This window comes from Temnothorax americanus, unplaced genomic scaffold (genome assembly GCF_048541705.1).
Source record: "Temnothorax americanus isolate GAGA-0224 unplaced genomic scaffold, ASM4854170v1 Scaffold156, whole genome shotgun sequence".
NCBI lineage: Eukaryota > Metazoa > Arthropoda > Insecta > Hymenoptera > Formicidae > Temnothorax > Temnothorax americanus.
In genome coordinates, this window is record NW_027509293.1 from 117,501 (window position 1) to 145,158 (window position 27,658).

At 38.2% G+C, this 27,658-nt stretch overlaps 1 protein-coding gene across 5 annotated transcripts in view; it reads right to left on the reverse strand.

The window, feature by feature from the left end:
* Window positions 1–27,658, reverse strand: part of LOC143895381 (FAD synthase) — a 133,013-nt gene that overhangs the window by 83,292 nt on the left and 22,063 nt on the right. For all 5 annotated transcript variants that reach the window (XR_013256312.1, XM_077402450.1, XM_077402449.1 and 2 more), the window contains exon 2: window positions 854–1,100. Coding sequence is in view for 4 of the 5 variants with exons in the window: in XM_077402450.1 (XP_077258576.1) it covers window positions 854–1,100 (247 nt within the window). In the remaining variant the exon portion in view is untranslated. The remainder of the gene's footprint in view (window positions 1–853; window positions 1,101–27,658) is intronic.

The window sequence follows — 27,658 nt, forward strand, 5'->3', positions numbered from 1 at the left end:
GCTATTGATTTTAGAGAAATGCCTTTGCGTATTTTTTTTATAGGAAATTTAATTTTCTACAAAATTGTTTATGTGTAATTTTGCTGTATCTTGAACGGTTTTCGCAGTGTTTCGAGTAGATCGGAAGGGGCCAATTTTTTATGGTTTTTATTTCTTTTGCAAAAACGAGCGGGGTTGACGAACCACAAAATTGATATGTTTATATCAGTGTCATTTACTATCGAATGGCACATAAATTAAGCTTCCGAATTCGATTTAAGTCTCAAATAATCCGTAACTTGACTGGCCTACAATCAGCATCAAAGAATGTGAGGAATGTGAATGTGGTTACACTGATTGCACTGACCAAAACGGTATGAACGCGTTTTGAGGGACAAACTGGCTTTGCGTGTGTGAGTGCAAACGCGTGTCCGACTGGAATCTGAATTTCTTGCTGAGATCTCGCCGAAAAAATTCACATTTTTGACATGTGTGATTTCGAGATCTCAGTATTGACTGCACCAATCTTAGCCAGATTGATCACAATCAAAAGCTCGTATCAATGTTATGTTAGAAAACTGTCATCAGATTTTTGACCGCAGTTTTCTTTTTTGAGATATTTGATTCGGAAAATCGATCGGCCCGAAAACCCCGGATACTGCTTGGTAGTGTTGTCTGCTAGCTGTTTTTATGTACTTGGCGTCGCGACGCTACCGCGTCGCTTGATAATATAAGTGTTATCTTGCTTCAAATGCAGACATAATATTCCAGACTGCTACAGGATTTACACTAATCCATAGTGAGAAGCACAAAAATGATTTCTATTGTAAGTCCAACATTAAAATATAAATTTAAAAAAAATATATATATATACCTGTAGAATCAATGTTGATAATCTTGCAAGAATTGGGAACAATAGCAAGTCGTTTTATTTCATGCTGACCAGGAATCAATCGAGTGTATATATCAAACAACTCCTGATGTAATTCAAGTTTTAATTCAAAAGCCTTTGCTACAGCCTCATAAGTTACATCATCATGAGTAGGTCCAACACCACCAGATGTAAATACAGCGGAATACTGCTTTGATGCATTGCTTATTTCTTTAGCAATATCGTCCACCTAATAAAGATTTAAATATTAAAAACAATTTATGCATTTACGTAAAAGTTTGCATTTTAGACATTTTGGGGAGAACGCAGGGACCATTGAATTTATTTTTTTTTACTCAGTATTTTTTGCAGAATCTCTGAGAAAAATGGTCAAAAAAATCGTAGTATCCAGGAAAAGTTTTTATACCGCCCTTATAAAAAAGTACACTCAACTTTGATGGTTAACACCCAAATTTGAGTGTTAACTCTCAAATTTGGGCGTAAGTTTCGTGTTTGTCATCAAAGTTAAGTGTTAACACTTAAATTTAGGTGTAGATTGAGTGTTGACCATTAAGGTTTAAGTAAGTTGTGGGTTTAATCCTCAATGATGAGTGTATATAGGGAGTTTATTCTCAACTTTTGTTTAAAAAATTCTTTTATTTGCCTAATACTTTTTGAGATATTTTCAAGGAAACTTGATAACTCTTTCAATATTTAGCTTATGATATCTTGATAATTGTTTGCCAGAGGAAAAAATGGAGTATACTCCAATTTCTTTTAAATATTTGTGTATGGATCTTCTTGGAGTGTTTACAAAAATTTAAAAAAATTGGAGTGCTATTGCAACAGCATATTCCTAAAACAAAATCAAGTCAAAAAATCCTCTGTACCACTTTTTCCTCTGGCAAACAATTATCAAGATATCATAAGCTAAATATTGAAAAAGTTTTCCTTGAATATCTCAAAAAGTATTAGGCAAATAAAAGAATTTTTCAAACAAAAGTTGTTCAAATTAATTAATAGAGAAAGATGATACAATAAAAAATAGGGGTTTTTATTTAAAAAATTTGACTTAGGCCCTATGTTGGGTTCAATACAGGCCCTGGATCCAAAATCCAATAAGATCGTCCATATTGGCCCCTTTCAAACCTTTCAACTTTCATCTGAAGCACTTTTCCAATAAACAAATACTTTCTGAAATAATTGGTGGAAATAATTGGCACACGAAATAAAACCTTATTATATATATGTGTGTGTGTGTGTATATATTATATTATATATATATATTATATATTATATTATATATATTATATATTATATATTATATATATATATATATACATATATATATATATATATATATATATATATATATATATATAATATATACACACACATATATATATAATAAGGTTTTATTTCCACCAATTATCTCAGAAAGTATTAGTGTATGTATATAATATATATATAAATATATATAATATTATATATATATATATATATAAACTTTGCATAGTGTGTGGTGATGTTCTCTTTTACGGGTATGTATTATCGGCGGAAGCAAATTGAGAACATTTAAATATGGGGTTTATTTTCTTTGGGTGTTACTTTTATTTAAAGGTTCATATTTTTAGGGTTTATACCGTCATTTTGATGGATTAACCATTAATTGAAGGTTAACCATCATCCAAAAAAAACCCTTCAAGTTGGGTGTGATTTTGGACCGACAATTGAAGGTTAACCTTCAAATGATGGTTAACCTTCAATTGGCGGTCCGAAATCACACACAACTTTAAGGGTTTTTCTATGGTGTTTTTTTTAACGGTTAACACCAAAAATTGAGTGTATTTTTCCATAAGGAAAAACTTGGTGTTGGCGGTCGGTGGCGGGCACGAGGAGCCTTGCGATGACATCCGTGCGCTGCTAAGATCGGCCTCTTGGGGATCGCGACGCGGGGTCGCGAGATCGTGGATATCGCGGCATCAGGTCGTAGATAGTTTCGCGTATTTAAACTTTTCGCGTGGTAACGAGCGTCAGCAACCTGCTCTCGGGGTTCGCGTCGGCGTTCCTTTATCGCGCGTCGCAAGAGAGTGGTCCTACGGGGTACCTGCCTACACGCTGCGTAGAGACCAGCGTTGCGTCGTCATTCGCGATTTGTGCAAAACGATTATTGGTCATCGCGTCAATATAGAATTGTTGTCTTCGTTTTTGTGTTATTTAGGATAAAGGTGTCGCAAGAGATTTTGATATCGTGTCGACGTTACCTGCGAACATCGCGAGCGACCGACCACGTTCTTAGTGCGTCGCATTTTTTTCGAGCGAGCTCAGACGCACCCGGCAGGACGCTGCCCCGTAAAGTCTGTTGAGAATACTCGTCGATTCCCTTCTCGCGATTCAAATTAGTTACTTTGCGTTATTAGTGATAAGTTAGATTTAAGTTGTTTCCGTGATACATCAGTTTATCACACACACACACACACACACACACACACACACACACACACACACACACACACACACACGCACACGCACACGCACACGCACACGCACACGCACACGCACACGCACACGCACACGCACACGCACACGCACACGCACACGCACACGCACACGCACACGCACACGCACACGCACACGCACACGCACACGCACACACAAAATCACTTTTTCATAGCATTATATTGCCGTCATTTCAGCTCCGCGGACATTGCCTAAATTCAAGTTTTCTTTACCGCGTATTACTCACTTGTAATTTTGTTTTGATTTCATTCAACCTGTTTATTTTTCCGTTTGATCTATCATTTAACGACAATTTAATATTTTTTTCCGTTAATTCTCTGCTTGTCCAAATAACCAAACTTGTTATTTCTTTATTATTCAAAAATTACTACTCTGATTATTTACTTTTATTTTAATAAACGAAACCTATTGTTCATTGAATATCTAGTGATTTGTATGGAATTATTTTATGTTCGTTCGAAACCGCGCCGCCCTGCCTCTACCCTGCTTCTCTGCCGTTAAGTCGAGCTAGCTGGCCCCTCGTGCGACAAGCTTGGTTCTCGTAATTTTGCGCTAAAGTCATTGAGAATTTAGTGGACGCGAGGGCATCGCGTCTGGCGCCCAACGGATTTAATTGAGAGCTGCCAGACTCGCGCGAGGAATTATTTCGAGAGACCTATCACCCGACTCTCCTAGCGTTCCTTTGCTTCGGCCGAAAAAGCCGTGACAATATATATATATATTTCTCTATATGTATGTATGATATTTATTGTATTTCCCCGTAGGGTTTACAAGGCGTTTTTATGAGAAACGTACCGAAACCTCTTACATCAAATCATTCCTCTCTGCCTGGCCATTTGCGACCTCACAAACATTTACCGCCCCACCCCGTAATCCTCTTCACCCCTTTTCTTCTTCCTCCGTTTCTGCCGCGATTCCGTCCTTCAATCTCCTTCTTTCCCACCTCCGCTCTTCACTATTTGGCCCACTCTCTCTTCTTGGTCTTCTCCGCATCATCGGAGCTCATGAGGAGCTCCTCCTCCATCCCCCTTGAGATTTCTTCCTCCTCCGATCTCCCTGTACTCCTGTGCGCCTCTCCTCTACCTTCCGCTTCTCTCTCCTCTCTCTTTATCTCTCCTTTCCACCGACTTATCTTCATGAATCTTTACCCCTATACTGTTCCCTGCCCTTCTCCTCGCCTCCAACACCCCCACTTCTCTTTCTCAACCCTTATAATGACATTCCTCTTTTTTAATTCTTCTTTTCGCCCTCCCCTGCCTACCATTTCTTTTTTCCCGCCCCACTCTCCACGCTATTCTCCCTCTTCCTTTTCCTCCACCTTGCTCCAGTCTAGTCTACCTTCGTCTCCAATATCCTTATTTTCTTCTCCAGCTCCTCCATCCTCTCGTCTTTTTTTCTATCTTCTTCTTTCCTCTCCTTCAACATCTTTCTTTCTTTTTCCTCCACGATCCTTTCGATTGCCTCTGCTATTATTCTTGCCTCTCGTTCCATCCTGGATAATCTGTAAGCATGCACTTTAATTACTCACTTCTCCTTTTCTCTATTTCTTTACTTTCCGCTCACTCCCCTCTCTCTCACCTCCTCCCCTCCCATCACCCCCCTTCCCTTTTTACCTCCTTCTTCTAACTCCCCCGACTCCCCTTTTCCTCCCATTCCTTCCCCCTCTATCATCCATTCCTCTCCTCTCCCTTCCTCACCCAATACTCATCCCACCGCTTCCTGCCAACTTCCATTTCCTGATTCCCATCTCCTACATTCCTCCCATACATGCTCCCACGATTCCTCCCTATGTTCACATAACCTACATTTCTTTTTCTCTTCCATTTCCCATTAACTGCTTTCTCTCACCTCATTCCCTAATCTAAATCTCGCCACCCTTCTCCATCTGCTCTCTCCCCATCCTTTCTTCAGATATCCCGGGATCCCCTCTCCTTTTATTAACTTGTACCATTTATTATAGTCTGATTTCTCGATCTTCTCCCATCTCTCTTTCCTTTGCGTCTCCTTATCTCTTCCAAACAGCTTAAGAAACCATTCATCTCCACCATCTCCTTTCAGCCTTTCCAACTCTTTCATCTCCACTCCTCTGCCTACAAAGAACTTTCCTCTCTCTCTTTTCCAGCTTGAACCTGCTTTCCCCTCCTTCTCCCTTCCTTTCAGCTCTTCCCAACATAGCCTCGCCAGTTCACTTCCTCTACCCTCTAACTTTTTCTTAAATCTCCATACCCTCATCCCTGCTCTCCCTCTTAGCTTTCCCCTTTGCACCTCCTCCCTAACCAGATACCACGGTGTTCTTCCGTCTACTCCCAAGATCCATCTGATATACCTTTCCATCCTTTCCATTCCCTCCTTTTCTCTCCATCCCCATATTTTCGCTCCATATCCCAACACCGTCCACACCAATCTATCAAACAGCCATATTCTTTTTCCCCAGTCTTTCCCAAATATCCTCTTCCCTATCTCCCAGACCTTCCCCATCACGGCCGCCTTCTTGATTCTTTCTCTTATTTGCGCTTCCTGTCCTCCGTTTCTTTGAAACACATACCCTAAATACCAAAACTCCCTCACCTCTTCTAACTCTTTTCCTTCCCATCTCTACCTTCTCTTACTATCCCTCCCTCCTTTTTTCCTAAACCTCATTATTTTTGTTTTCCCCACGTTCAGTTCCAATCTCTTCCTTCCCAAGTACCCTTCTAGTCTTTCTAGCATGCTCCTCATTTGGTCTTCGTCCTCCGCAATTAGCACTACATCATCCGCATAAGCCAAAGTATACACCTTCTTACCTCCTAGCATTATCTCTCCCCATTTAACTCTACCAATTTCCTCTTCCAAATCCGCTGGTAACACGTTGAACAGTAACGGGCTCAAAGGGCACCCCTGCCTTATTCCCCTCCCCGTCCAGAACACTTCTCCCATTTTGTTTCCCCCTCCTTACCTTACTTTTTGTCTTCCTTAGAATCTCCTCCGTCCTTCTCACCAGTCCTTCCCTGATTCCCCTTTTTCTCATACCTTTTATTAGCACTCCTCTATCTACCGAGTCAAGCCGCTTTCAGGTCCACAAAACATGCTATCAATTTTCTCTCCTTCCTCTCTAACCTTCTGTTCACCAAGAGGTTCAGCACATAAATGTTGTCTATCGTTCCCATCCCCCTTCTAAAACCTGTCTGATTCTGTGGTACTATTATCTTTCTCTCTGTCTCCTCTCTTAACCTCTCCGCCAGAATGGCTGTGTACACTTTATACAAAGTCGGCATTATTTCACCCCTCTATACTCTTCCGCCCTTTTTCCTTCCCTTTTCTTTACGATTAACGCGATTATTCCCTCCTTCCAATTTTCCGGCCATCCCCCCTTCCATATCCTGTTGATATATTTCCATGCCCAATTCTCCAACTCCTTCCCCTCTCGCTTCCAAACCTCACCTGGAATCCCATCTCTTCCCATTGCCTTTCCATCCTTCATTATAACACTACTCATTTCTTCAAAGCTTATCTGCTCTTCCTCCTCTCCTTCCTTTTCCTTCCTCCCACCTTCCTTCCCCATCCTCACCCTCCTCTCTACTCCTCCCAACAACTTCATAAAGTGTTCTTTCCATTCTTCTTCTTCTATTCCTTCCTTAATTCCCCTCCTTTTTTTCTCTCCTTATTTACTATCTCCCATACTTCTGCCTCCCTCCTTGTTACCTCCACTTTTCTCTCCCATCTCTGGTTCTCTTCTTCCTTCTTCCTCTTACACAGCTCCCTAAACTCCTTCCTCTTTTCTTTGTAAGCGCTGTCCTCTCCTCTTTCTTTCCTCCTATCCCTTAATTTTCTTCTCGCCTCTTTTTTCACTTCTTGACACTCCTTATCCCACCTTCCCCTTCTTATTTCCCCCCAGCTCCTCCTCTACTCCTTTAATTGCCTCTGTTATTCTCACTTCCATTTCTTCCCATTCCTTATTCAACTCTTCCACTTTTTTTCACCTTTTCTATTTGTTTAATAAACCTCTTTGCTCCTTCCTCGTTCTACACCCACCTGCTTCTTCTCTTCCACCCTCTTCTTCTGCCTTCCTCCTCATTCCCCCTTCTTATTACTATGTCCAAGGGGTGATGATCCGAGTCCACTCTATCCCCCACTATCATGCTTTCTATCTTCTCTCTTACTTCTCCTTCCTCTATTATATAGTCAATCACCGTATTTCCTCTTCCCCCCGTGAAAGTGTACTCCCCCTCCAATCGTCTCACCTCACATTTCCATTAAATATTTCCCATCCTCTCTCCTCTATTTACCAGCAACCTCCCCTCTCTGTCTATCTTCTTATCCTTCGAACTTCTTCCCCCTCCCAACCGTCCTCCCCCTCCTCTTCCTATATCCTCCCTCTTTCTTGTCCAGTCCTCGCATTAAAATCTCCCCCAATTATCATAAACCTTCCTTCTTCTTTCTTTTCCATTATATGTCCTAACTCCTGTAACTTCTCCTCCATCTCCTCTTTTTTTGCATATACCCCTATAATACTCCAGTTCTCGCCACCTATCCTAACCTTTCCCGCTATCAAACCCTCTCTATCTATTTCTATTTCAGTTCCCTTCTCTTTTATCCCTTTCCTTATTCCCATTATCATCCCTCTTATTGCTCTCCCTTTTTTATTCTTCTTCTTCGCCATTTGCACTCCCCATTCATATCCTTTTGGCAGCCTTCCCCTTATTCTTTCCCATCCCTTCTCTCCTATCCAAGTCTCCACCATGACTAACACGTCTTCTTTCTTCAGCCTTTCCCAGAAGTCCTTATCTTTATTTTCCAAACCAGCTACGTTCCAGAATACCATCCTCCAGACTGACTTACTTCCCCCCTCCTCTTCTCTTCGAACTTCCGTATTACCATTCTCTGCGTCCCCCCCTCTAACCTCTTCTCCTCTTATTCCCTCGTCTCCATTTCTACTCCTCTCACTCCTCCTTTCCTCCTCTCTCTCCATCTATCCATACCTTTCCCTGCCCTATCCGTACTCTTTTACCTTCTCCCCTTGCCTTCCATGCAATTTGAATAACCCTCCTTCTTATCCTCCCATTTTCCCATGTTAGATCTTCCTGAATCTGTTGCGGCCTCAATTAATGTAATAATAAATAAGAATTAAGAAAGACCGAGAAGAACAATAGGGAACGCGACCGCGACAGCCCGAAAGAATTACGCAAAGCCAAATCAGCAAGAGATGAGTTGCGCGATCGGCCCACATACGAGCAACTCAGCGATATCGAAGAACAGGACGAGGATACAAAAGGAAGCGACAACAGGAGACGAGAGGGCAATCGGAGTCAAGGAGCAGATCAGTAATGGGCTTCTCTTATACGGAATTAATTGTAAAGCAGATTTAATTAAAGTATTCTTTATTCGAAGTGCTATTTATCGAAGAGTGTTCTGTCAGTTCTCCATCCCGCCTCTTCCTTGGAACGATCAAATCTTAGTGTACCCACAAAGGGGCACAACAAATCCAAGTACTTTCATCTTTCAATTTTAACATATTTCTCATTATTCTTGCCTTCTCTTCTTCACTCCCTACTCTTACCACTGCCATACCTCTCTTCTCCCTCTTTTCCGCATCTATTTTTCTTATAATATTTCCTCTATCTTAACCTCCATTCCTATCTTTTTCATCATCTCCTCTATTCCCCCTTTATTCCTCCTGTCTCCTCCTTTACTCTTTTTATCACCACATTTCTCTTCCTTTCTCCCCTCTCCTTCATTTCATACCTCCTTTCCAGTATTTCCACTCTCTTTCCAATCAGGCACCTCTCTCTCCTCCCCCTTCCCAGTTCTCCGCTTCCTTCTGCACCTTTTCCTCCTTCGTGCCCCCCTCCTTATACTCCATTCTCATCCCTTCCAGTTTTCGTTCCAAATCATCTATTCTCTTCTTCAATTCCTTTCTCTCCTTGCTCCACTTCTTCTCGCGCTCTTAACTCGTTTCTTATCTTCTCTACTTCCCTTCCTTGCTCCTTGAAACCCTCCCTTAACTTTCTCTCATGCTCCTAAAACCCTCTCTCAATTTGCTAATTATCTCCCTCATCTCTTTCTCACCTATCTCCGTTTCCGAATTAGGCGACTTTGCCGTCATATTGCTTCTCTTGAAAGCTACCCCCTTCTCTTCCCTCCCACTCTTATCTAAATCATCCCTCTTCCTTTTCCAAAACTCTTCTAAAGTTCCCGTGCCCCCGTGCTCCCTGTACTCCCTTTTCTACCTCTATCCTTTTCTTTTACTTTATCTATCGCTTTCTTTCTTTTCGTTCATCTCTGCCTACTCTGCGTCTCACTTCTCCCTCTACCTGTGCTCTACCCTTTGCCCGTGCCTTAAGGCCTTAAGACAATTGTCACTTTTCTACCCTTTAATCTATTTTTCCCGCTCCTTCTTTCACCCCTCTCACCTCCACACTCACTCACCTTTACTCCTCCCTTCTCGCACCCTCTCGGTGAAGTTCTATATATCTATATATATTATATTTTTTTATATAGGGTTTTTATACCGTCATTTTTAAGGATTAACCATTAATTGAAGATTAACCATTAATTGAAGGTTAACTATCACTTGAAGGTTAACCATCACTTGAAGGTTAACCATCATCCAAAGAAAAACCCTTAAAGTTGGGTATGATTTCAGACCGCCAATTGAAGGTTAACCATATCATTTGAATCCATATCACTAAAGACAGTTAACATAGCCCTACGTCTACTTTCCTTCGCTGAATACTTTAACATGAAATGGTGACAGTTGACGTAGTTCTATGTTGTTGTGCGGCACAGTTGTTACTGTGCCCGTTTTTTTTAACGGTTAACACCAAAAGTTGAGTGTATTTTTTCATAAAAGCGAGGAAAGCAACGGTTGAGTTTATCACTTTCTCGAACTATCTTACCAAATTTTTCTTTATATTTTTATTAAAATCGTGGCTTTACTTAGTACTAAATAAAACTTTGTGATAAAGGCTATTATTGTATTATCTATAAAATGAAATACTACGGATCGGAATAATAGCCTACAAATAAATGTTTCTCGTATTTCCGTACAGTCCACACAGTAAAATATATCACATGTTGCAGAAACGGCCGTCGGTATACTGGAGAGTTTGCTGGGCGATAATCACGCCGCTATTACTCGCAGTAATCCTTATTTATACTATTATCAATTTAAAACCATTGACTTATGGCGACACATTCTATCCGTTTAACGCATACGGAATATTAGAATATTAGTTTAGCATCAGTAGAGGACAGACATGTTTTGTTTACCTGTCTCCTGCTCTAGTTCTCAATCTTTCTCTTCGTAACTGTCTACATAATATCTCGAATAATTTTCAAATCGACGTGGACGGTAGAAAAACTTGCAAGAGTTGTGGCACTGTCGTGGTCAAGTCACATTATCTGTGCTAATTGCAATATCACATCTCACCCGTCGTGCATGTCCCGTATTGGTCAAACTTATTCGAACGGGCGATTCACAGACTGAGGAGGTTCGGCAAGTGCATCCCCAAGCTTAGATGCAAATTCCGCCCTCTCAAACACCATCAAGAAGTTCATGCATGCGGAATTTGCAGAATTTTGGAAGAAGATGACAGAATTATATCCGTCTGATGTAAAGAAAATTATGGATGACATTTGAAAGTTGTCAGGTAGAATCGATAGTCTTGAAAACAGTTTTGCAAATACTCAACCGTCAGTCTTCCCTCTGCTTCTCGAGAAAAATATTATTGAGGAATTGGAGGACAGAGAAAGAAGATCCGCAAATTTAATATTTTTCAATTTGGAAGAGCCCGATGGTGGCAACGACGTCGACGCTGATCTCACTAAGAATATCATCCGTAAAATTTAACCTGATAGGACTCCTAGCATTAGAACGACAAGACTAGGTAAAAAACGTCAGGGTCACACGGGGCCATTGCAAGTCACATTATCAAACAAACAGGATGTCGTGGCAATTCTAAGAAACAAATCAGCATACTCTGGTCCGGTAAAAATTTCCTACCGCGACTACCGCACGCGACTATCTCGGGCGAACGCCGAAACACGAATAAATCTCGGTAGCCGCCGCTACCGGTCAGTACGTCATATCCGACCCGCGTGGAAGGGGTCAGCCAAGCCAATCACCACGCAGGGCGTCGCTGGGGTTGTCTGTTAGGGCGCTGGTGTAGTGTGTTAGCGGCGCTGGTGTCTTACGGCGCGAGGCGCGCATGCGCGGAGCGCCGCGGTGGCAACGCTTGTAGCGTGGGAAATTCAAAAGCCGGATACTACCTTAGAGTACCTTTACAATATAATTATCTTAGTAGAGACATGGTTAAATAATAGCATTTCAGATGAAGAATTAGGTTTTGTAAATTTTTGTGTTTCGATTAGATAGAAATTTAGAGTATAGTGCTTATTTGCGGGGAGGAGCGTATTAATAGCAGTTCGTGATTGTTTATTTAGCTGATCATTGAAAGTAAAGACAAAGTGTGTGGAACAACTTTTTGTCGACATCCGGCTGGATCATAAACATATTATTATTAGTACTGTTTACTTTTCCCCGACATCAGATCCATCTATTTATGAGTCTCATTGTCTATCTATAGAGGAGGTGATTAGTATGTCATCAAAAGCTGATTAGATAGAAATTTAGAGTATAGTGCTTATTTGCGGGGAGGAGCGTATTAATAGCGGTTCGTGATTGTTTATTTAGCTGATCATTGAAAGTAAAGACAAAGTGTGTGGAACAACTTTTTGTCGACATCCGGCTGGATCATAAACATATTATTATTGGTACTGTTTACTTTCCCCCGACATCAGATCCATCTGTTTATGAGTCTCATTGTCTATCTGTAGAGGAGGTGATTAGTATGTCACCGAAAGCTGATATATTAATTGTCGGTGATTACAATTTGCCTAACGTATATTGGTATAAATATGAAAATTGCTTTCAATATGTGGACCATGGTTGCCATATGTTAGAGCAGGTAAATACCATCATGCATTATTTTAACAAATTTAATTTTTATCAACATAATAATATCACAAATGCGAGTCAGAATGTATTGGATCTGGTGTTCTCTACATTGCGCGGCGTCTTAATATCAATGGCCAATGAAACCATATGTACTTGCGATCGATATCATCCAGCCATTGTTATATCCTTGCCGGTGTCAGCAAGATCATCTCCCCCTTTAAATTTCGAATGAAAATTAAATTTTAAGCGAGCTAATTATGTAGCCATTAATGAATATTTAGGCAGTATTTTGTGGGAAAATGAATTGAGTTGTCTCAGTATTGACGATGCTGTAAATTTTTTATACACGCATCTCAATTATGCAATTTCCGTTTTTGTTCCGATATATTCGGTACGTGAATCCTATTATCCGGCGTGGTTTTCCGGAAGATTAATGTCTTTGACAAAAGCCAAAAGAACAGCTCATTATCAGTATAAAAAATCAAATCAACTGGCGGACTATCTTGCGTTCTCCGAATTAAGAACTAAATGTAAATCTCTCGCCCGAAAATGTTGGTAGGACTACGTGCGAAAGTCGAAGAATACGATATTCGATAATGTAAAGGTCTTTTAGAACTTTATAAGTACTATGACGACTTCCAACGTATCGCCAATGTCTGTCATAATGACTCTTGTGTTGACGACAGCTCTGAAATCGCAAACTGTTTCGCGGACTACTTCGAATCTGTGTAATACTCTGTTTCTGACGGGTGTCTGTGTTTTAGTTTATAGTTTATGCCTAGTGTGTTTGCTTACCCACAAGAGAGCGCTCTATAGAGTTTTTGGAGTTCGTGACTTTTCGCGTTTCAGTTAGTAAAGCGTCGTCTACAATACACGGAGTAAGCGTGGAGTAAGGAGTAAGAGTAGGCGTAAGAGGGCTATTTTCGGTTTAAGAGAGCTGGCGTAATTGGGTAAGCGAAATAAATTAATTTTATTTCTTACTCCTACACTTACTCTTACACTTACGGTCGACCAATCAAGACACAACAGGCTATAATGCTTACTCCTGCCTACTCTTACTCCTTACTCCACGCTTACTCCGTGTATTGTAGACGACGCTTCATAAGCTAGAGTTGTAAGCGAGCGGTTGTACACACACTTTCAGTAGAACTATTTAATAAATATTTTTTCTTTGTACACGAGAGATTCCCAGTATCATTACGTTTTTAGTCCTTCGAGCCGGATACTTACAGAGCGTATCTCTGTAAACGAGTTTAGACTATCGAAGTGAGACGGTATGACGAATAACGACGCGCAATAAGCAGCTAACATGACCGACATTAACAAGCTACGGAAAGAAAAAGGCTACATCAAGGGCAAGTTAACCAGGATCGAGACTTCATTGGCGCAATTCCAGAACCAGGCAGCGGCTACGCTCAACAAGGAGGACGCTGAGGTTCGACTGAAGCGGCTCGACTAGGTGGTTCGCGAGTTTCAAGAGATTCAACGGCAGATAATTAACGAGTCTAATGAGTCGTCCGAGGCCGACATTAATGCCGAGTCAGAATTCGAGGAAAAAAGCTTAACAGCGAAAGCGGTGCTGAAACGTATCATAAATGCATCGAGAAATACGAGTGTCGAAACCACGTCAACAGAAGGCAACGATACGCTGGTGCAATTAATGCAAAGGCAAATGACGATCATGGAAAAGTACAAGACAAATGGCGCGCACGCACAAGCAACTTCCGGAACGTCACGGCAACCGGAAGACGATGGTTTGCTAGGAACACTATTGCAAACCCAAACCGAGATACTGCAGCGCCTCTCCGATGGTAATAACGATGGCGTTATCAGCGCGACTCGAGTCAAGTTACCGACGATCAAACTACCAATGTTCGATGGGAAGATCGATGAGTGGACGAAGTTCTCCGACGCGTTCACTAAGACGATCCACGACAACCTAACCTTGCCTAACATACAGAAGTTTATCTATTTATGCTCTAATTGCGTATCGGGTGCAGCTTCAAAGGCAATCAAAGATATCGAGCTGTCCGATGACAATTATGCAGTGGCTTGGGAACTACTACAGAAGAGATTCGAAGACTCATGTGTCATAAAACAAAGACATGTGCAATGTTTATTCGAGATGCCTCCAGTTACTAAGGAGTCAGCCAGCGCAATCCTACAGTTAGTTGATCACGTCAGCAAGCACACACGCGCATCGAAAAAGCTCGGTTCTCCTACCGATTCCTGGGGTGATTTACTATTTTTTATGGTGAAAAGCAAGCTAGATTCAACGACATTACGAGCATGGCAGGAGAGAGGCAACATCAGGACTGTCATGCGAAAAGTCACGACGATGCAGATCAACGAGGTACTAGCTTCGACGAGTTAATGGAATTTTTGATACAACGATGTCACGCGCTGGAACGCATCGAGAGCAGCAAGGACAAGGCGAATCATAGTGATAACAAGGACATTTCCAAGACTAAAGGTCAACCTCGATCGTACGGAAAGTTTAATCAATCTAAGACTAACGCAACGAATAAAGTGACGTCATTAACAAGTTCAGTGCATACGAGTACGTGTTTCTTGTGCAGCAAGGCTCATTTATTGTACAATTGCGCAAAATTCCTCGCCATGAGCTCCGAGGAACGTGCACAAGAAGTTCGACGACTTAAGCTGTGCGTAAATTGCTTGAGAAATGACCATTTCGCGAAGGTTTGCAAACATGGTTTTTGTCGCGAGTGCTCAGGCAGACATAATACGCTTTTACATCATTCTACTCGAAACAAATCAGTAACGGCTAGCGAGAAGACTGAGGATTCACCCGATGACAAGCAGACGAAGGCTGCGTGTCACTCGTCCGGCGCCCTTCGATTCAACGTGCTGATGGCTACTGCAATCGTCGATGCTGTAAATCCAAAGGGGTTTAGTATCCCAATTCGCGTATTGTTGGACAGCGGTAGCGAAGCTAACTTTGTAACGCAAAGCATGTGTAACAAATTAAATTTGAAACGTCATGCGTCATACGAAATTAGCAACAACAAATTAAATTTTTATTGAATTAGCAAATTAGTAATTAGTTACACAAAAAATTACTATACATAAAAATTAATAATTTTTAAGTAAAAGTAAATTATACATTTCTCACAAAAATTAAAGGAAAGGAAAGGAAAGGAAAGGACCATGAACAAAAGTACGATAGATATGAAAAGCCGAAGGAGTGGCCACAATTACCGACCCCAAAAAAAGAAATGGAGACAAATGAATCCCAGCTGGACTTTAGAAAAACAATAACGTATGAAGAAAGGAGAGAAAATAATAGACAAAAAAGAACAACGCCCCGTTCAAAGAAAAAAAAGAGGGAATAAATAGAAACAATCAAACAATAAGCGATAACGAGTACTTCAAGCGATTCAATAATAGACAAGAAGAAATTACAAAGGAGAAGAGGGGAATAGCACTCAGACAGAAAGCTCAACAACATGATGAAAGATGGGAGAGTGAGGCGTCAGAGGAAGAGATTGAAGGAACTACAGCGGAGCAAGAACAACAAACAGAAAGAGAGAAGACAACGCAAGAGATCCCGATAGGTCTAAATAGCGAACAAGACATTGTGAGATTGGCAGCTAAATTAAAGTATTATACGGACCATGATTGGGAATTTAGGAGAATTATACAAGAAGTGACGGAAGGCCCGGAACGTAAAGAACTAGTAATAGATAGTCAAGAACAGGCAAAAAGAGTTAAAGAAGAAATATTAGAAAGAAAAAAGGAATTAGAACTAGAAGAAAAAATAAAAAGGCAGAGAGTTATCGTAAGCGAAATCAAAAAAGATTTCTGGAAAGGGCGAGGAAGGGGAGTGGCGCGCGAAAGTTACCGACCGGGCATTTCGCGAAGCCGCCCATAATCAGTTCTACCACGTTCACACTAAAAATAGTAATTTGGAACTGCAGAGGATATCAAGGAAAGAAAAACGAGATATACAAGAGAATACAAGATTACGATGTTATGATTCTGACGAAAACAAAGAATAATAAACACAATGTATTTTTTTTCGGGATACAGAACCTATTGTAAAAAAAGTAGAGGTAAAAACGGTGGAGTAGCAATATGTGTTAGAGATAGTATAGAATTTGAAATAATAAACGGATGGCACAAGGTAGATGACAATTTCGATATAATTGGTGTAAGACTTATAAATACGACTGAGAAGATGAATATAGTAACACTATATAGAAGACCAGGAAATCTCTCAGATGCAGCATGGAAAAACATACATAAATTTGACAGCAAGAACTTGGAAACAATAATAGCAGGGGACTTTGATGCTTACCATACAGCATGGAACTGTCAGATATTGATCCAAATGGAGAAAAGTTATACGAATTAATGTACAACCATGAATACATATGCATCAATAAAGATACGTTAACAAGAATGGGAGCGTTTGGACAAAACTCTAACAACCTAGACTTAGCCTTCGCTACAACAAATATAAGTGATAGTATGGAATATAAACAACTTAAAGATACGTGGGACTCCCAATAGAAGTCAGGATAACAACGAAAATAGAAAACTATATAAAGAGGACAAATAGGTTCTCCACAAAAAAAACAAAATGGATAGACTATAAAGATACAATGAGAAAACTAATAGAGAAAAACAAGGGCAAGTTCTCAATGATACACTATTCGGAAGAAACATTAGCAAGGATGAGAAATACACTGCTTTTGTGGAACTAATCAAAGCGACAGTTAAAAGTATTACGGAAAATAGTAAGAAAACTAATAGTTCGACTGAAAAAATAAATAAGAAGAGTATAAAGAAAAAAAGCCGAAAGAAAGAAAAGTCTCTTGGTGGGACGTGGAATGTGATGAAGCAATAGCAAAAAAAGACAAAAAACATTAAAAAATTAAAAAAAAGAAAGATTTACGTTCACTAGTGGAATACAATAAGAGAAAAGCGGAAGCCAAGAAGACCATCAACAGCAAGAAGAGAGAGAATTTTGACAAATTATGTGCATCAATTAACAGATTTACTAGCCCCACGTACGTTTGGAACACCATAAGAATATTTAAAAATGTTAGGAAGAGGAGATAAACTGGAATAGCTGGACGCATAAGAGTAGGGAGAAAGAAATCAGAAAAGAAATTGAAAAGTTAGCTCCACCAAGTGTGCCATAGGAAATAATGAAAAAGAATGGAGAAATTTACAAGAAAAAAGGACTGGAAAATAAATTTACAAAGGAAGAATTGAAAAGAGCTTTAGAAATGATCGGGAAGAACTCAGAACCAGAAAGAGACGGAATAAAATACAAGATGCTAAAGGATATGACGGAGGAAATAGAAAAAGTATTACTGAACATTTGTAATAAGGTTTAGACCACGGATTGGTCCCCGGAAGACTGGAAAAAATACCAGACAATGTTTATCGATAAAATAGGTAAAGAAAAAGTAAAACTAATCGCGCTATCTTCTTGTGTAGGCAAGGTAATGGAAAGAATGGTGAACGAACAGCTGGTCTGATGAGCTGAACGTGAGAATAAACTAGCAAAAGATCAGAACAGTTTCAGAAGAGAGCGATCATGCCCGGAAAACCTGGTAAAACTGACAACAGATATTAAAAATGGTATGTATAAAAATCAATACATATTAGCGGCCTTCTTGGACGTGTCATTGGCCTATGATAATGTAATATATAGTATTTTAATAAAAAAAACTAAAGAAGCTTAAATGTCCGAAAAATATTTCAAGATTCATAGGGAAATGACTCTATTATAAAGATACAGAATTTATTATTTTTGGTCGAGAAACAGAGCATAGAAGAGTCTATAAAGGTCTTCCCCAGGGAGCAGCACTCAGCCCTATATTATATGCATTTTATACATGTAATATTACAAATAAGGATAAAATTGAGTATGAATCGGCTGTTTGCTGACGATATAGCGGCATATGTTATTAGTAGTAATGGAGGAGAAAATAAACGTAAATTAGAAAAGACAGTGAATAGTATAAATGAGAAACTGAAAGAACTAGGTTTACAATTAGAGCCTAAGAAAACAGTATTAGTCCAATTTTCCAAACACGGATGGTGTGATAATACATGTAAAGAAATACAAAATACGAAAATATATGCTCAAAAAAAGGCCAAGTTTTTAGGACAGTATGGCTGGACAGTAAGTTAGATTACCACAAGCAAGTGCAAGAAACAAAAAGTAAAGTAAGCAAAGCAAATTCATTGAGGGTATATTTAAATAAAAAATCAAAGCAAAAGTCGTTTTTGTTTGACCCAACTGGCCAAATAATTAATATATTTAAAATTCACAACGTTTCAACCGCAATTTCGGTCTTTCTCAAGTGATTCATCAAGCTATTCATCCTCAAAAACCGCGTACAAAATATCGATTACGTCGCTGACATCGTGCCCTAACCACATCATGCACACGTAAAGATATTCTGTGCGTCAAAACGGAAAATGAGAACGGTAGCGCAGAACGAAGAAACGTCGCAAGCCATAACTGCGAACACATCAGTACAGCGTGACAGACGAAGTCATACTGTCAAAAAATCAAAGGGCATGGAAGTCAACACAGCTCTACCTTATAAAAAAGTATACTCAACTTTGATGGTTAACACCAAAATTTGGACGTAAATTTAGTGTTTGTCATCAAAGTTAAGTGTCAACACTTAAATTTAGGTGTAGATTGAGAGTTGACCATTAAGGTTTAGGTAAGTTGCGGGTTTAATCCTCAATGATGAATGTATATTAGGAGTTTATTCTCAATGATAAGTGTAGGTTGGGGATTAAGCCTCAATGTTTAGTGTAGGTTGGAGATTGATCCTCATCATTGGATGTTGGTTTGGTGTTAACAGGGTGTTAACCTTTAATGTTCTATGTCGATTTAATCAGTGTCGCCATGATCCCTTTATTATTGGGTGTCGTTTAAATGTTATTGTGTTAATCTTCGTTAAGTGTCAATTGACGGCTTGGTTTATTGGAAAAGTATTTCAGATTAAAGTTGAAAGGTTTGAAGGGGGCCAATAGACGATCTTATTGTATTTTGGATCCAGGGCCTGTATTGAACCCAATAGGGCCTAAGTCAAATTTTTTAAATGAAACCCACTATTTTTTATTGTACCATCTTTCTCTCTTAATTAATTTGAATTACTTTTGTTTTAAAAATGCTTTTATTTGCTTAATACTTTTTGAAATATTTTCAAGGAAAACTTGGTAACTTTCAATATTTAGCTTGTGATATCTTGATGATTGTTTGCCAGAGAAAAAAGTGGTATAGAGGACTTTTTGACTTGATTTTGTCTTAAGAATATGCTGTTGCAATAACACTCCAAGAATTATTAGCAAGAAATTTCCTAAATAAGATAAGTGTGTACGGCGAAAAAGATCTCTGCACAAAAATAGAAGAACTAACACAAAATGAAGACTATGCAAGATACAGACAACCACTACATCAGAAAAGCATAATTGGAGAAGCATGGAGGATAATAAAGTGGTGTAAAAAGAAGATGGGACCAAGAAGAAAATTCGAGATATTTGATATGGATTATAATACGGTGACACAAAACAAATAAATATTAAGTATAGAATACTGACGGAAGAAGAAAAGAGTAATAGACAGAGAACTTCTGGAGAAGATCAAAGAAAAGCACGACTTAGAAGAAGGATTCACGGTGATCTATACAGACGGTTCTAAGAAAAAAACAGGCAAGTCATTAGGGACTAGCGTAGTCATAGAGGAGCAGGAGCTGGCGTTCAATATCAGCATCCCGAAGAATTGTTCGATGTTCACTGCCGAGACAGTTGCGGCGAAAGCGGCATTGGAACTAATGGAGAACGAAGCGGACGAAAGACCCAGGGATATAGCTATACTTACGGATTCGAAGGCAGTTCTACAAGCCATACGTAACAATAATTTGAATGTCTACAAAAACAGATATATAAATTAAATTAGAGAGAGACATTTCAAACTAATAAAGGTAAAAAAGAAAAGTTTTTTACATATGAATCCCGGCACACGTCAGGATAGCAGGAATGAGATAGCAGATAAACTGGCGAAAGAGACTACAGAAGAAGAGAAGGATGAACAAACAAACAGGTACAGTAACAACTGTGCCGCAACAACGTAGAACTACGTTAACTGTCATTTTAGAACATATATAACTGGAACATTGACTGTAACTAGTTCATCGTAGAACTACGTCAACTGTCACTATTTCATGTTAAAGTATTCAGCGAAGAAAAGTAGACGTAAGTCTTTGGCTGTCTTTGGCTGAATAATAGTGACAGTTGACGTAGCCCTACGTCTACTTTCCTTCGCTGAATACTTTAAAGGTCTATCTACATAAGACGCAGTACGTAGGTCGCAAGACACACGCACAGTCTACATGTCAATCTAACAAAGAGGTTAGGTTGACATGTAGACTGTGTGTGTGCTTGCGACTCGCGTTCTGCGTCTTATGTAGATAGGCCTTTAACATGAAATAGTGACAGTTGACGTAGTTCTACGATGAACTAGTTACAGTCAATGTTCCAGTTATATATGGTCTAAAATGACAGTTGGCGTAGTTCTACGTTGTTGCGGTACAGCTGTTACTGTGTTTGATTTTTTCAAACATAAATTTATTTTAAAGAAATTAAAATAATAGTTAGCTAGTTTTTATATGTCATTTAAAATAAACATTTATTTCTATCCACGTCGCCTCTACTTCTTACAGCGTATTTGTGTATGTCAATGAGTGAATGAGCGAGTGAGAGTGCGTGCGTGCGTGCGTGCGTGCGTGCGTGCGTGCGTGCGTGCGTGCGTGCGTGCGTGCGTGCGTGCGTGCGTGCGTGCGTGCGTGCGTGCGTGCGTGCGTGCGTGCGTGCGTGCGTGCGTGCGTGCGTGCGTGCGTGCGTGCGTGCGTGCGTGCGTGCGTGCGTGTGTGCGTGTGTGCGTGCGTGCGTGCGTGCGTGCGTGCGTGTGTGTGTGCGTGCGTGTGTTTGTGTGTGCGTGTGTGCGTGTGTGCGTGTGTGTGTGTGCGTGTGCGTGCGTGTGTGTGTGTGTGGGTGTGTGTGTGTGGTGTGGGGTGTGTGGGTGTGTGTGTGTGTGTGTTGTGTGTGTGTGTGTGTGTGTGTGTGTGTGTGTGTGTGTGTGTGGGTGTGTGTGTGTGTGTGTGTGTGTGTGTGTGTGTGTGTGTGTGTGTGTGTGTGTGTGTGTGTGTGTGTGTGTGTGTGTGTGCGTGTATATAGGGGTAGGCGTGCATGTGTGCGCAAAAATTAAATATTTTATCTTCCAAACCATGCTTATTATTTTGTAAATCCTCTTCATTATTCTTATCGCTCAGTTCTATATTTTGATTTTCTTCCCTTAATTTTTGTAATACGTCGTTCTTTTTCAAAATTTAATGCTGCGTTTACTAAAATTTCATATCATCCGAATTTTTTTTAAAGATTTAGCTTTGTTTTCTAGAAAAATTTTAGTACTGGTTTCATAAAAATAGAGTGAAGGGGATACCGATTTATGCTTAAATAGAGTATAAGTTATACATGTATTCTTATATATCATCATTAAAGGAAGGTTGGTATTGAATTTGGCGAAGATCGTTAAGTGGGAATTCTGTAAAATGCAACATTTTTTAGCACTTGAACAAAAACGTGAAATTTTTGAGAAAAAATATTCTCCGTTTTTATGCAATAACAATTGTTTAAATTAATGTTTTTACTAATGTTTGAGGTTCACATTCAATGGTTGTTCATTCTTTAGCTAACGCACTTTGAATCAAGTCGATTGATCAATTAGTTTTATCTCTATCTTTCCCGCAGATTGTTGGCGAGACGCTCCGATTAGAGATACACCACGGCGCCATTTTGCAATTATTTTACAATATAAAATTTTTTTTACCTCTTCAAATCAGCAGTTAAATATTGTAAAAACCTCAACTGCTTTATTGTCATTTTAAAAAATTCATAAAAATCTCCTTTTTTTTAGCCTCCTAAACCAGAATCCCCCCTTAAAGGGGTAACCGATTTACTTTGTCGAAAATCGGGGAAGTGGTTACCAATTTCTGCAAGAAATTTATACTTAACACTAGGAGGATCCTGTATTGAATTTGGCGTCAATCGTTGAAAAATTACTAATTTGCACATTTTATTTATTATATTAACAAATTATTATATTAACAAAATTCAATACCAACCTTCCTTTAATGATGCTCTACATAAGATTACATATATAACTTATACTTTTTTAAATAAAAAATCGGTTACCTCTTCAACGATCTTCGCCAAATTCAAATACCAACCTTCCTTCTATATAAGAATACATGTATAACTTATACTCTATTTAGGCATAAATCGGTATCCTCTTCACCGATCGACGACAAATTCAATATCAACCTTAATAGGATTATATAAGCTATCAAATGACACCTTATTTATTACTCTACGATTATTAGTTTCGAAGATATAAATGTTCAAAGTATGACATGTTTGTTAAGATAGAAATCGGTAATTCCTTTTGGAGACTTTATACACTTTAGAGAGAAAATGGGACTCTATAAGCTATCGAGTGACATCTTATTTATTACTCTACGATTATTAGTTTTGAAGATATAAACGTTCAAATTGTGACATGTTTTCGTTGCATCTACATAAAATTTAGCTAAACTTTCTAACGCTACTATATCGAAGAGGTAAGAAATAAAGGGTTCCGACTTGTTTTATCATAAATGAGTCTTCTTAAGCTTTAAAATGAGATGATAAATTTATTTTGCCAGTGAATAGAATAACAATTAAAGTAATTTAAATCGACCGTAAGTGGCAATATATAACGTCTTTACCGATATAAACATTTAAAAACTGTGAGCCAACTTGGTTTGTGAATAGAATAACAATTAAAGTAATTTAAATCGACCGTAACTGGCATTATAAAAGAATAACAATTAAAGTAATTTAAATCGATAATAGAATAACAATTAAAGTAATTTAAATCGAATAGAATATAACAATTAAAGTAATTTAAATCGATAATAGATCAACTGACCAAAACCTATGGTCGAAATTAATAATGTCTCAATGATGATCTGAAAATGTGCTGTGTGAATCCGACAAACCAAGTTGGCTCACAGTTTTTCAATGTTCATATCGATAAAGACGTTATATATTGCCAGTTACGGTCGATTTAAATTACTTTAATTGTTATTTAAAATGAGATGTTAATTATTATTCTACGATTATTAGTTTCGAAGATATAAACGTTTAAAGTGTGACATGTTTTCGTTCTTGCATCTACAAGAAATTTGTGTACAGGTACAGGTTCTAACGCTACTATATCTAAACGGTAAGAAATAGAAAGTTCGGACTTGTTTTATCATAAATGGGACTTCTTAAGCTTTAAAATAAGATGTCAATTATTACTCTACAATTATTAGTTTTGAAGATCTAAACGTTCAAAAATGTGACATGTTTTCGTTGCATCGTCGCGTTGCATCGTGCACCCGATATTACCCCCCCTACCGCGGAGAAAGACGTACAGTTCTACGTCAATAGAAGTACCGTTCATGGACTATCGTCAAAAATTTAAAAAAGAAATATAGAATAAAACACAGGACACATTGGTCAGAGAAGCTAACTTCAAAAGGATATATTATTTTAAAAACTTCTACAACAGGAAAAAGAAAACAAGTTAATAAAATGGTGCAAATTAGAAATTTGCACTTGGCTTCCTCATAGAGGAAGTGACGTCTCAAGATGCTAATACAGCCCTCTGATTGGCTGATGACGCCTTAAGACTATACTTAAGACGATCTTGAATATAAGATCCGACTATGTGAATACCGGCCTTAAAGAATTACATAAAATAGAAATAGAAAAGACTGAAAAATATAACAAAATAAAAAATAGACCGATATCGTAAAATTTACAGAAGTTAAAGTTATTACAAACATTTTTATAAAAATTAGGGACCTTTGATCGCGCATAAAGCTGAGTCTAATCAACCAAATCTTAAAGAATTATATATAAAATATATAGGGGTAGAAAAGACTGAAAAATATAATAAAATTAAAAATAGATCGATATCTCCAAATTTGCGGAAATCTATATATATAAAGGAAGATGTCCTGACTGACTGACTCATTCACTCATCAACGCTCAGCCCAAACCCCTGAACCGAATTTTTACCAAAAGTATATGAAATGGGGGTAGAATTTTCCGAGAAGTGCCACTATGTGTATAGTTTTTTGTTACCGATTTTTTGGAAACCGGTTTTTCTAATTTTTCTAATTTTTCGGGAAATAATTCACCGAATTTCAAAGAATTGTAGATCAAACAGGAGTAGAATTTTCCGAGGAGTGTTATAGAATGTATAATTTTTCGTTATCGATCTTTTTGGGAACCGGTATTCGACATTTTTTCATTTTTTCGGAAAATAATTGACCGAATTTCAAAGAAATATATGTATATGAAACAGGAGTAGAATTTCCCGGGGAGTGTCATAATGTGAATAGTTTTTTGTTACCGATTTTCTGGAAACCGGTTTTTCTAATTTTTTTTAATTTTCGGAAAATAATTGACCGAATCGCAAAAAATTATATATGAAGTAGGGGTAGAATTTCCCGGGGAGTGCTATAAACTGTATAGTTTTTCGTTACCAATCTTTTTGGGAATCGGTATCTTTTTGGAAATTGGTTTTGAAAGTATTGTATATGAAGTAGGGGTAGAATTTTTCGGGGAGTGTTATTTATATATATAAAGGAAGATGTCCTGACTGACTCACTCACTCACTCACTCACTCACTCACTCACTCACTCACTCATCAACGCTCAGCCCAAACCCCTGAACCGAATTTTTACCAAAAGTATATGAAATGGGGGTAGAATTTTCCGGGGAGTGCCACTATGTGTATAGTTTTTTGTTACCGATTTTTTGGAAACCGGTTTTTCTAATTTTTCTAATTTTTCGGGAAATAATTCACCGAATTTCAAAGAATTGTAGATCAAACAGGAGTAGAATTTTCCGGGGAGTGTCATAATGTGAATAGTTTTTTGTCACCGATTTTCTGGAAACCGGTTTTTCTAAGTTTTTTTAATTTTTGGAAAATAATTGACCGAATCGCAAAAAATTATATGTGAAGTAGGGGTAGAATTTCCCGGGGAGTGCTATAAACTGTATAGTTTTTCGTTACCGATCTTTTTGGGAATCGGTATCTTTTTGGAAATTGGTTTTGAAAGTATTGTATATGAAGTAGGGGTAGAATTTTTCGGGGAGTGTTATAAAATGTATAATTTTTCGTTACCAATCTTTTTGGAAATCGGTATCCGAAAGTAGTGTTGACTGTGAAATTTAATAACGTCAAAGGTGGCACTAAATAAGTTTTCACTAAATAATTAATTGCTCGCGACAATCACGAATTGAAGTGACTGATTTATCAGTTTTGACATATAATATGTGAAAACAGCAACTTCATAACATCAGACAAATGACATAGACACTACGCGGCGCATCGTCGTATATTTTCGCGTTATTAAGATTCAACATCGACCTCTATATCTAGGGCAGCGACATTATCCTTTGGTTTACCCTTGAAACTTGGTGACATTTATGAGTATATGTTCGGCTCAGAAATTCGAGTTCAGAAGTTCGAGTTCAGAAGTTCGAGCCGAACATATACTCATAAATGTCACCAAGTTTCAAGTTAATCGGCTTCTCACATTCTATATAGATAAGTTGATAATTTCACTCAGTATATGTCAGTTGTTAGTAAATGTCAAAAGAAATATATGGAAATGGAAAGTAATCTAAAGAAAATGTATATTGAGGAAGAAAAATAAGGGTAAAAAAATTAAAAAAATCTATATATATATAAATGAATGAATGTATGTATGTATGTATGTATGTCCTTTATGCACTCTTAAACTATTCGACTGGTTTTGAAAGTATTGTATATGAAGTAGGGGTAGAATTTTCCGGGGAGTGTTATAGAGTGTATCGTTTTTTATTACCGATCTTTTTAGAAATCGGTATCCAAAATTTCCCCAATTTTTCGAAAAATAATTGATTGAATTTTAAAGAATTGTATATGAATCAGGGGTAGAATTTTCCGGGGAGTGCTATAGAGTGTATAGTTTTTCGTTACCGATCTTCTTGGGAACCGGTATCCGAAATATTTTCAATTTTTCGAAAAATAATTGACTGAATCTTAAAGAATTGTATATAAAACAAAGGTAGAATTTCCCGAAAAGTGCTATACTGTATAGTTTTGTGTTACCAATTTTTTGAGAACCGGTATCCAAAATTTTTCCAATTTTTCGGGAAATAATTGACCAAATTTTAAAAAATTGTCCACATTATAAAGAAAATTTAATTGTTTCTTTCCTTCAAATCCTTTAAATTTTAAATATGTGTATAATTTTTTGATACCGATTTTTTGGAAACCGGTTTTTCTAATTCTTTCAATGTTTCGGGAAATAATTGACCGAATCTCGAAGAATTGTATATGAAATGAGAGTAGAATTTTTTGGGGATTGCCATGATGTGTATAATTTTTCGTTACCAATTTTTTTGGAAATCGGTATCAGAAATTTTTCCAATTTTTTGGGAATTAATTGACCGAATCGCAAAGAATTATATATGAAGTAGGGGTAAAATTTTACGGGGAACGCCATGATGTATACGGTTTTTGTTACCGATTTTTTTAAAAACCAGTTTTTTTAATTTTTTCAATTTTTTGGGAAATAATTGATGATTGAATTTCAAAGAATTATACATGAAATAGGGACAAAATTTCCCGGGCAGTGCTATAAATGTACTATTTTTTATTACCAATTTTTTTGGAAACCGGTTCAAAATAACCAAATTTCAAAGAATTGTATATAAAAAACAGGGAGGGAAAGAAAGAAGGGGAGAGGGAAAGGGAGAGAGAGAGAGAGAGAGAGAGAGAGAGAGAGAGGGAGGAAGAGGGAGAGAGGAGTAAAGAGATAGAAGGAGAGAGGAAGAGAGAGAGGGAGAGAGAGAGAGAAAGAGAGAGAGGGGAGGGGGAGAGAGAGAGAGGGAGAGAGAGATTATTTGCGTGTTTTACTACATATGTCCTCCGGGGCGAAACCCGGGTAACCAGCTAGTTAAAGTATAAACAAACATTTCTGCAAATTCAAAATTTTATTAAAAAAGAACCCCTTGATTATTAGCAATTTTTATTAATTTTATTATATTCTTCAGTTTTTTCTACCCCTATTTCATATATAATTCGTTAAGATTTGGTTGATCAATTCGGGAGATATAGAAATTTCGGTAAATTTGGCACAGACATACACACATACATACACACATACCGACATTTTTTTTTAATGCAATATTTCGACGTTTTAGAACACTAT